The 12,106-nt window shown below is 45.9% G+C and overlaps 1 protein-coding gene across 3 annotated transcripts in view; it reads left to right on the forward strand.

Moving 5' to 3' along the window:
- The window catches only part of runx3 (RUNX family transcription factor 3), a 39,764-nt gene that overhangs the window by 23,262 nt on the left and 4,396 nt on the right, over nt 1-12,106 (forward strand). The window contains exons 5-6 of one of the 3 annotated variants that reach the window (XM_044375419.1): nt 1,898-2,044; nt 8,125-8,202. In XM_044375419.1, the coding sequence (XP_044231354.1) occupies nt 1,898-2,044; nt 8,125-8,202 (225 nt within the window). The remainder of the gene's footprint in view (nt 1-1,897; nt 2,045-8,124; nt 8,203-12,106) is intronic. The other 2 variants (XM_044375420.1, XM_044375421.1) reach the window with 2 other exon arrangements.

The following is a 12,106-nucleotide window of genomic DNA, read 5'->3' on the forward strand; positions in this document are numbered from 1 at the left end:
GAGCGTGCGTACGCCCAGGATATGTTCCTGAGTAACGGCACGGAGCAAACTGGTGGGCCGATGGGTGGAATCACACACACACTGTCTTTTTCTTTGGGAAAACAAACAGCTGGAGAGCAGCAACAGAACTGCTGTCTCTGCTCAGACAGATTAGTCATAACTGAGTCGTTCTCTTTCTCACACACGCTCACACACGTAAAGTGCAACGTAACTGTTGATCAGTGGGTGGATTCGAAAAAAAAAAGTTCTGAAGCGTTTTGTGCTGCAGTTTGAATCTAGACAGCAGGGATTTGGACTTACATCACTTGACTTTGATGATTTCACTGCCTGCCCGCGATCAGACATTGTGTCTGTACACGAGCGCCTGTGTCTGCTCACATGTGGGTTGGGGGGCGTCGAAGCTAGATATTTCTATATAGTTCGTAAAGACAGGATGGAGGGGAGGCGGTGGGTACAAACAAATGGACAGAGCGGTAAACGAGAGGAAACTTTACCCATGGGTCAGCCTCTGAGGGAAGATATATTGCCCATGGGTCAGTGGAGAGAAAGGACGGGCAAAATCCATATTGGTCCGTCTGCCTTGCCCTCTTTATATAGTGATAAAATATTCAAATCCAGCCATTACTTCACATTAGGCTACTCTGTAGAGATGCCAGGGAGAAAACCACAGAATGTATACATGCTGGTTCACACACAGTTTTGGTGCATTGATAGTTACATTAAAATCTCTTCCTCCCATTAGAGGAAGAACCCTCATCCGGACTCATGTCTGACATTGAAGGAGTGTTCACATGTAGAGCATGTGCACATATACGTGTGTGTGTGTGTGTGTGTGTGTGGACATTGTATTTGTACATGTAAGCGTACATGTGAGTGTCTACATAAAAGGAATAATCAGAGGTGGTTGTTTTTTTTTGTTTTCCTTACCATCTGATGTGATAAGGAGCACTAAGTGTGTTGGTTAGTTTTCCGGGTCCGGATAAAAGAGGTGCAGGAGATATGCATCACTTACTCAGAGCTAATTCTCACCTCCTGCGTTCACACACACTCACACACACACAAAAGCTCTCTCTCTGTCTTTCTCTTTCTCTCCGTTTATGTTTAAGACTGATGACTATATGGTCTGGTAGCTTTTGTCTGGGTGTTTCCTTCTGACTAAGTGCTGTGTCAGTCAGACCTGAATGTGTGTGTGTGTGTGTGTGTGTGTGTGTGTGTGTGTGTGTGTGTGTATGTGTGTGTGTGTGTGAGGGGTGGTTATTGGGAGCAGATCTCACTATATCTTGTTTTTCTTAAGCAAGACTGCAAGATTTAAATCACTTAACTTAAGCAATTCATGAAAATGCCTGATGTTGCAATTCATTCTTCATTATTCCTTACACTTTTGGGAAAACAGCATTCCTCAAGTAATTATTTTCTACCACTTATGCTATCGTTATCTGCGGATGACGCGGCAGCAGGTGCAGTTTGGGTAACACTTAGTGTCTAGCCAATGTATTTCAAGGTCTGCTAACATTCTAATAATATTTTTGTTTTGGAAGCAAGCTAAAAACACGGTGACAGTGTATCTCTCCCCCCCTTATATAACTTCCTCCTGTGTGAATTACAATGGAGGATATTGACAGCCTTCACAGCCCAAGTTGATTTTGCATTAATTACACTTCAGACAGGCAAAGAAATGTTGTTTTGCCAGGACATGTCAAACTGCCCGGCTCCATTAAGAAACTGGGGAGAAGAGAAGGAAAGGTTTTCCAAAAGGACTTGTGTTATTGTTTTTGCTATTTTGGTACAACTCTGGAAATATAAAGTGCCGTTTGGTGCCATTTTCCTTGTTGTGTAGGTGGTAAATTGGCAGTCCTTCGTTCTTCTCTGACCCGTCCTCTTTATATGGTTGTTTCAGGGCACAGAGTGAAGATAGAAGACCCTCAGAAGATGCAGTTCTCGGACAGGCTGTCAGAGATCGAGCGCTACCAGCGGACTATGCGGATAGGCCCAGTGAACAATAATCCCCGCCCCATCCACCAAACCCACCTCAGCACCACACAAGGTGAGGACAACTGATACATACAACCACAACCCACCAACATCCCCATAATCACCACAACACTGTAAAGCTAATATCCGCTCACATTAACCGCCATTACTTAGAAGTAAATAACTCCTCGAACAAGACAAACATATTTTGCTTTATTTGGCCGGAGGGTAAGTAATCTGTAATACAAATCTGTTACACATCAACACAGTACATACTGTTCACCCAACGTTAAACTAAGCCAAGTGCCCTTCATGTACGTTTCCTCCATGAGGGGCTTTTGAGTTCTGTTCCACTAATCTGGGAGCTCTTATATGTGTTGGCTGTCCGAGGGGAAGCTCATGTCAGCTCTGTCCCCGGATGCCCTGTGTCGGTGGGTCCGGGCCCCACAGCGTGCTGGGTTGAGTCTGTGGCCAGGTGGCACGGCGGATGCTGCCAACCGAGCTTGGCCTGGGTGCTGACGCTGGCCTCCGCACACCGCACACTACAGCCTCAGGAATGTAACAGCCGCCCGCTACCTTGGCAATCACGTCACTCTCAGACTGGTCGAATGTGGGGGTTGAGGGGGGCTGAGAGCTCAGACTGAGGTGGTGTGATGGAGGGGAGGGGGTTGTTTCAAGCTTACGTGTGTTTGTGTGTGTGTGTGTGCTGTGAGTAGCTGCGTGGGTGATGGTTCGAGTTGGAGTTGAAGATGAGTGTTCATTCTCCGTCATTTGTCAGAACCTCTTTAACAGGATGACATGTCTGGAAGAATGCAGACTAAACACACACACACACACACACATAGTATGCTCTCTTCTCCCGCCCACTCTCTAGTTCTCATGCCAGCTAATGAATCTCATTACCTTTGTATCAGCATGTTGCTGTGTACAGGAGGGCTTGTTTGGGAGCGCTGGGCCGTGTGTGGGTGGAACTCTATCAGTGTGTATCGCAGCCATACACCACTGTTTGGCCTTGCGCTTAGCTTAGCCAGTGCTGAGTCACCTATCTAACAGCTGACTGTGGAGAACACAGGGTCTTTTACCCTGCTCCCCCATGTCCTTACTTACTGTTGATATTGATTTTGTTCCCTTGCACAGTCTGTACTGAGCAGAAAACATGTCAGCCCTTTTAGAAACACCAATGACTGGTTACGCTGAAAATAAACAGAGTGGAGCTTCAACACAATACAGTCACTGTGATGATAATTTTCTGATGGTTTAGCATTTGGCGTGAGCTCTGTAGGGTGACTGCCAATAAAAAGCCCCCTGCAGCTAAGCTTATACAGGGAGCTTTAAGTTTCTGAGGGCTGACTTAAATATGGGGTGGGGGTGGTGGTGGAGGGGGAGTGCTCCGGTCGGGCAGGGAGAGGTGTACAGACTTGGTCCAGACAGCAGATGAGGAGCAGCTCTTTGCTCTGCTCTTGTCTGCCTCGCACAGGATTAGGATAGGAATTAGAGCGTCATAGACTTATCAGGCTTCAAAGGGCTGCGATGTTGCAACACACACATGTACAGTACACACACTGTGAGCAGAAACAACACATTAACATCAGTTGGAACTGTCAGAGACAGTAAAAGGGCTCAAGCTTCATGTTACAGCTGCCGGTGACTGGAGGCCGTGTATGTGGATTGTCTGCGAGTGAGACGGAGAAGGGGAAGGGCTGTAAAAAACCACACACCTTAATCTGTGGTATTACCATCATGACGGCATACCGCAGGGCAACAGTGGTAAAATAATTAAATAACAGAGCAGAGGGCCCTTCTCCCCTCCCACCTCCTCGTCTATCTTTTGGAGTGTCTGAGAGTCAGACTGGAGATGTATGTCGCGGCACGGATCACACAGAGCGCTCCTGTATGTGTAGGAATCAGGCAACAGACTACAACGCTGCAGCCTTACAAGCGCAGCTCAAACTCAAAATAGGCTTGTTGTAATAAATCCCATTCAAAGAAACAGAGAGGTGTTTACATATAAACAGCACACACGTCTCTGCTTTTGGCAGCCCTGCCAGACACTGTTGTATTTTGCAGATACTTTTAATCCCGGGGCCTGTTTGTTTGAGAATCGCTGGGTGATAGATCGCCCATCACCACGTTATAATTAAATGGATTCCCGTCTCGCTGTTACAAAAGATGTTTTCCATTATCCCAGGATGGAACCTTACATTTTCCCTTGAAGGCGACTAAATAAGAAAATACAGTGTCATCTCCTCCTAAAGCCCCCTTGCTTCATTTTGTTGTTTGAGGCATGAAATACCGTCTCAGTTTTGTTGTCAACAGGACACGTCTCCAGACATCTCCTCAACACTACACAGGATTCTTAAATCAGACAGACGCACACATAGACGATTGCACCATAGGCTCACTGAAAATACAAAACACACACACGCACACACACACATACACACATACACAGTTCTGTGCTAGTGTTGCAAGTTCTCCGCTAGTGCCCCAGACAGACAGGGTAATTAAGAGCTCATTACAGTGCATGCAGTGACAGGATTCCTGCACGCTGGCAGACGCTGTATACGCTGCTTGTTTTTGTTCTTCTGTGGCCACAGGTAAGCCTGCTAGACATGTAGAATGATTCTCAGCAAGGGCGGAGGGAATGTGTATGTGTGTGTGTGTGTGTGTGTGTGTGTGTGTGTGTGTGTGTGGTTGATAATGCGTGGTTCGACTAGTGCAGTCAAGCAAATATGACACTCAGACAATCAAGTACTAAATTGTTATTCTGGTTTTCAAAACCTCAAGTGTGGTACATGTGTATACTATATGTGTCTGTGTGTGGCATTTTTTTTCTTCCTCTCTCTGATACAGAATGTAGTTCATCATTTAACATCTAACTGTGACATTGCATTTTCTAATATATACGCAGTTCTCGCCAGCCTTAAGAAAAAGCAAACAGCTGATAGAAAATTAGATTTTCCTCAAAGTGCAAAGTGGAAAACAGATTCCAGTTTTACCTTGTTCCATTTTAAATGCAGACAAAACTCAACAAGCCCCTGGCACAGCCTCTAACAGGCAGCCGAGACGAAAGCGGCTCTTTTAACTTAAATGTGTTTTAACAGTGAGAGAGGAGGGGGAAAAAAAGAAATACAGCAGCAATTTAATCACCCAAAAAGAAAGTCCTGGCACTTTTGAGGTGGTATCATTTAACATGTTATTTGTTCCAACACCTGTGTGTTCCACTCTGAAGATGAATATCAGATACTAGCATAACGTTCCGCCATCAAGTCAAGTGCTCAGTGCTTTGATGAGGGCCCAAAAGTGTGTGTATGTGTGTGTGCGTGTCTATGTGTGTCTTTGTGAGTGTGAGTGTGCGCCTGTCTGTCTGAATGAGTGACCCATGTGGTGATGTTATTAAAAACGTCAGTAGGATCTTGCAGAATGATATATTACATACGTCATTTTTTAAATGCACTCAACATTAATCTTCCGAATTCAATTTCAAAAGGGAGCAAACCTCTCTATTAGTGTCACTTCCACAAATGTTGGTACCGCTGGCTTCCTCCTGCACAACTGGCACACATCTGGTGCAGCTGTGCTTTGGCCTTCTTCAGTTCAGTATGTTCAGGCTGTGGCCTCTGGACTGGACTTTACTTGAGAAAGTCCTGTTTGATGAAGGACCAGCCCAATGTAGCTGAGCCCCTCCTGCCTCGTCCACAGTGACCACACTGTTTACTCCACATAAACAAGCTGGCCGGCCCCCCAGGTTCGAGGCGGCACTCTGCTACTGCCGTGGCTGAGAGGCTCACACTAATTCACACATCCAGAATGACATGATCAGCCAATTAGAAGCAAGAGCGAGACAGGAAATTAGCACCGTCAGGTAGCCACGGTGTGGACTTTAGAGTATAGCCGTCACACTAGTTGGGTTTCATGCTGATTTCTGCCAAACCCAAGCAGGAAGCTGGCCCTCTGAGGCCAATACAACCAGAACTAGCAGGAATCTGGACCAGTCCTTTAGACACTCTGTTTTACTTCTGCACTCCACTATTTACATAATATGTCAATGGCCGCCACAGAGTTTATTTGTTATGGTGCCTGAAAGCTTCACTTGTGGTTACTCTCTTTTTGTGACCCTGAGATGAATAATTCAAACTGAAAATGTTTCTGTTCTTCAAAAAAAAAAAGGAATCTTTTGAAGCCGCCTCCTTGGTTAAAAAAAAAAAAGAAGAAAGAAAAAGAGAAGTGAGAGCGAGTTGTTTTTTACCAGACTCAACTGTTTGTGTAAGTTATAATTTCACATCAGAGTCAGGCTGAGTTTTACATTTCAGCAATTACAGAAACTACATGTGTGCCATGAACAGTCTCTATTGAGTCTGGGGAGAGGGGAAGGGTGAGGGGGGGGGGGGGGGGGGGGGGGGGGCAACGAGCTCTCAGAGAGAACATAGGATTTTTCAGCCCATGTGTTTGTTTTTGCTCACGTTATAAGTGAGGGCTCAAAAGACATATCAAATGTCCCACATAGCTGAGCCAAGGCCGTGTTCCTCCCCTCTCTAACACGCTCTCTTTCTCTCTCCTTCCCTCGCTGGCGTCTTTCTTTCTCTCTTGCTTGCTCTCTCACATTCTCTCCCCGTTGCGACGCCTAAGGCCTAAGCGAAACAGGAAGCCAGCACAAGGACCGGCATTCACTGTGTCTCAATGACACGCTTCATTACGGCAGGCGCATTACATGTCTCAGAGGCGTTGCTGGATCCGGAGTCACGAGGATGGACGCCATTTTGGCTCAAACATCTTCTCAGCCACCCCTTTCATCTACACATGCACTTCAAAAGCAGCGCATGTGTTTATTTGTGTCCTCCCCAAAACTTCACTGGCACCACCCCAAAGCTACTTATTAGTGACGCAGTCGCTGCTTCTTCCCATTTCAGCCTCTGCCTTCCCCACTCCGCAGCTCCGCCCAGGGGTTGGTCCTCTTATTAACAGGGGTAATCTGTGCCTCTGGTATTGACGTTGTCTGCCGGCCAATCAAAATATTTGAAGGAAATGTTTATTTTCTTGAGCGAATCGCACCAGCTGCTTGCAAGCCTTTCTGAATAAGGCCATTTATGTGTAAGAATTTGCCATTGTGAGGCATAGTGCAGGACCTCTCAGTGACTGAGTGCTGATTTGGGCCTTTGCAAAGGAAGTGGAGGAGCTCCAGGGGAAGCACAGATCTTACACATGCTGAGCCCAGTGCGGCTATAGGTGAACAGCCCAGCGTCAGCCCCCCTCTCTGCTTCTGGCATCCTTCTCCATCCTAATTGCCACTACAGGAGGTTAGGAGTTTACTATATCGCAGTATCTCAACAGCGGAGGGCAGAGTTATAGTGATACCACATGGTTGACTGGTGCTGTCGTTAAAATTAGAGCACCAGGAGAAAAAAAAAAAGGTTAGATAAAGTGCAGGTTTCTGTCTGTGTGGTGAAAATATTTTAAGTTTCAGAATTGTTAAGAGGCATGTACACTAGACATCTGTCCAACTCAAGTGCTTTGACCGCCCATGTCCACAGTGCTCCGTGCAAGTTGTCTTGTAACAACTGCACCGTCTCAGACCTAGAGCAAACAGCCCCTGTTTGTTTCAGCCCTCCTGCGGTGTGTCCGTTGAGTGTGAAGCAGGGTCCCACGCGTTGGGCCAGTAGGTCCTCGACCCTCCTTCGCCTACTGACAGCTTGGCTGGACAGGCTACCGAGTGTCCTGCGCTTCACAGGTCTCTTCACAGGTCTGCCCCTCCAATGTCTCGCCTGAAAGACCCAAAAATATCTCCCATGCACCCATCAAGCATGTTTTTCCAAGCCTGGTCTCACCGTGGTGAGAAAACCACCCCTCCTCTTCCCAGTCTTCACTGCTCAGTCAGCAGAGGCCAACCTGTGACAGGAAGACACATCTCCAAACCGCCAGATGTCAAGACAGTTTTGACAAGTCTGTCATGAAGGGTTTTTTTGGATCATGCTTTAGATTTCTATGGCACAGGCAGTGACTTCCTCACCCTGTGCACATATACAACCCACGAGTTTCTCTGCACACCACAAAATATTGAGATTTTACATTCCTGCACGAACAAAGTTCCTCCACTGACGTATCTCTAATAAGCAGATCCTAGTGCTCACCTATTGCTCATATTGTGTGTTACAGCAGCCCTGTGGCAGGAGCAAATGGAAACCCCCGCTTTGAAGACATGCAAGGTGGAGGAAGACCTAAGACCATGGCCAGGTAAGACACTGCCATGCCCTCTACTACTTCTAATTGTTTCACTATGCCACAGAGCTCTGTGTAACCCTGCTTTTGGTCAATCCTTTAAGCATCTGTTTTACTTTTCCTCATACAAATAGCTCGTCACAGCAGGATATAAACACAAGCAAGACTTTCCTAAGTTGACCCCAAATTTTTTGTGACTTTTAAGAAAGTGTGTATGTGCATGGATGTGCGTATGTTGATGAGATAATTGTTGTGTTTGTTGGTTGTCTTAATCATAACGCGAGGTCCAATCAACAAACAGCATGTGAGGTGAGGTCAGTAGCAAGAAATGGCCTTAATTACTAGGTGTCAGCAAACACGCTTGAAAAATACACAGGAGATAATTGCGGCACTTTGGACGGCCAAAGACAGTTCACACCTTTCAAACTGGACTTCTTAAAGAACATCTCTGAGTAAACAAAGGATTTCCAAATTAATTTATTTTGATTAATAGTCAGTGTGACAGCCTTTCAAATTGAAACAAACAATACTGAAGTGGAGAAGCTGGAAAGGCGGGCATAAAACAGGGCGTGCCATTCGTTGTGACAATTTTGGAGTCTGTTTCGTTTTGCCCGTAGGGCTCTACTACATCCCAGAACATTCCTAGGACGCCACCACCCTGCCTGCCCTCTTCTTCTTCTTTTCCTCCCACTCCTTCTTTCTTTCATTTGTTTCTTGGCAATATGGATCTTTGCTGCTGTCTAACAGCCCCCTCAGTCTCCTACCCGTCCCCTACACAGAAACCACCACACCACACCAGACATGCTGAGTCATCCACTCACACAGTGATGAGGACACACATTCAGACATACGCACACACACACACACAGAAGAAAGAATGAAATGACTTTTAGATTTGGCTCACAGATCTTGCTTTTTTTTCTACAATTAATCAGATATGATTCAATGCCTGAGGCGGAAAAACAGAAATATGAATTGGAATGGAATTACATATTTACAAACAGTATGTTACTGACTGTGCAAAGCCTTTTCTAGCTAGAGATTGACTGCGGAGCAAGACATCAATAGTGGTTTGTAAAATATGATTGACTGTGATGGTTACAAAAACAATTTTTAAAGACCTCAAAGTCTACATTTGAGATTCCAGTCAACAGTACAGAAAATATGACAGAGATGGAAGAAAGCGAGATGCATCATGCTGCTACTTATAGTCACATAACTTAATTGTTACAGTAACACTTTGCAGGCCTCAGGTCAGCATCACATTACTGGACTACAGCTTCCAAGCAACAACCTTTCACAGAAAAGGATTTACTCAACAAACAAACATATTAATCACGTCACCTTGTTTGTTGATGCATTAGGAAAATCTCAGGTTTTCTTGTAATCACAAACTTCATTTTGCTTTGCTTGTATTGCATATCATAAGTTGGGAACATGCAAAATCCTTTGCGCTCACATGATAAAGTGCTTAATGTGGTTGAGGCTTCGGGGCTGTTGACCATGTTGCCACAGTACAGAGGTGATATCATTTGCATTCGACATGATGCTCTGGTCCCGAAGCCTTAGTGCTTAAATAAACACCTGGAGATCATTTGTGTTCATTTGTGTCTCCTATTCTTTGGCCTGCGCAACAGCAGCTCTGCCCTGGCATTATGTTGCCTTGTCATCATCGCCCTGTTATCAACAGTGACGGCTCATCCTTATGGCATTCACCACAACTGAAACCAGTCAGTAAATCAAAGAGAACCTCATTACCTCTGACGGGAGTTAAATCCTGTATTGATAAAATCTATAATAAAGTGCAGCAGTGTCTCTTTAGGGGAGATATGAGGAAAAAAGTTCGAAAACCATCTCACTGTACAGCACAGTGTGTCTTTACATGTAGCTGGATGAACCTGTGGTTTTCTCGCTCCCCTTTCCATCCCTCCACTTATTTGCCTGAGACACCATTCCCTGGGCGCTGGCCGTCACAGTTTGCATCAAGCCTGAGTAAACATTTCACAGGTGAGCGCCTGGATTTGCATCTCCCCATCGCCAGCCACCACATGCGGACACACGCATACACACACACACACACACACATAACCTGCGCGCAATTAGACACACAGACATCACCGCCTCAAACTTGCCCTTATGTTGACAACCAAAATCAGTTTCGCCCATAACCAAATGAGGCAAACCTCCTGTCATATCTGGGTTACACGCTTGACTGTGGACTAGTGGACTTCTTGAGTTAAGCAAAAAGGAGGAGGAGGACTCCACCCTTGGTGTTGCAGAATTAAATAAGTGCATGGCGCTATGCTTCAGAGCAAGAGGAGGAAAAAGAGAGCTGGAACACTATGTTCTCTATAAAACCCCTGATTCCCAGCTACTCGCTTCATAGACTGGGAACATCACAGACGGCAGACTGTGCCAGCTAGCCCTCTGGGGTCCATCCCCTCTCCTGTCCCTGCAATTTAGTCAACACGTTTCAGATGAGCCTAATGGAGATCATGTGTGGTTTTGGGCCGCAGAGGTTACAGGCAGCTACTACTAGTCTCAGTTAGGAAGACCCTCTCTGCCAAAGATACACCACTGTTACCACAGCCACAACAGCGAAGCCTGTACTTATACTGGGTGGGGGAGGGTGGGGATGCAGTAAGGTATGCAATATGGTTAAGTGGGAGAAAAAGCAGACTGCAAAACTTTGCTTCTCAATTACAAAAGAGTTTATTTAGCCCTCTCCTCCAGAGGGAGCTACTGTACTGCAGAGAGTTTAAGGTGGTAGCAGGCTCCTCCTGGATCACAGCCAAGAGGTTGATACTGCACAAGCCCATTAAGGTGTTGTGATAAGTGTCCAGTCCAGTTTCCCCTGACAGAACACAGGAGTCGATCCCCACCACAGTTTAGCCAACACGTTTCCACCAACTCCAATTAAATGGAGATCATGTGCGGGTTGGGCCGCAGCAGCCAGAGCCATCATGTCCCCACACCACAGATCCCCTCCCCAGCTTCACCCTGAAGCCTAAATTTAGCACAGACAGAGAGAGATGAAGGGACATAGAGAGAAAGAGAGAGAGAGAGAGAGAGAGAGAGAGAGAGAGAGCACAGGCTTTTTGGGAGTCCGGTAGGAATTAGTGGGCCGACTCCACTTCACCCGAATCAACAGCAGCTGAAGGCTTGGATTTTCCTCGCGTGAAATCAGATATGGAGCCCGACTCCGGTGCCTGGTAGACTCTGGAAAAAGAAACAGCCCCCCCACCACCACCAAACTCCCTCATCCCAAAAAGAAGAGGAAATTCAACTGCAGAAATGTGTTGTTGAAAAAAAAAAAAAAAAAAAGAGTATAGCAGGGGCCATGGAAATTGCAAAGGAACAGATTTTTTTGTAGCTGAAAATGGACCCAGTTCTCCAGACATAGGGAAAAGACATTTCAACAAGACTGTGGCACGCAAGTTTGGCATTCTCCCCCCTCAGGGCTGTGGCGTGCAAGCGCTTGCTATTTCACAAATACAAGCTCTCTTTTCTCTGCCATCCAAATCCACATTTTACACTTGCAGTCATGTGGGCACATTGGACCCATGAACGCCACATGCGGACAAACAAATAACCATGGACTGAGGTGTTTGAGTGTTTGTGTGTATATGTGTGTGTGTGTGTGTCTTTACAAGTAGCAGGTGTGAACGTAGCATATGTTGACATCAGGTATGAGGAACTCACCCTCGTCATTGTGCTGTACAACTAGGTTAATGGCATTTACAGTTCCTGAGTACCTTGGCCACCATGCCTTCTTCCAAAATATCTCAGTGTCATGTAGCACAAAGACTAGACATGCTTAACTTGTCAAGCAAGGCTTAATTTTTCACACTTCTAAATGAGCACTATAATGCAGCGTTGGTTGCTTTTCACCCACATACATAAAAATAACAAACTGAGA

This window comes from Thunnus albacares, chromosome 15, assembly GCF_914725855.1.
Source record: "Thunnus albacares chromosome 15, fThuAlb1.1, whole genome shotgun sequence".
Lineage (NCBI taxonomy): Eukaryota > Metazoa > Chordata > Actinopteri > Scombriformes > Scombridae > Thunnus > Thunnus albacares.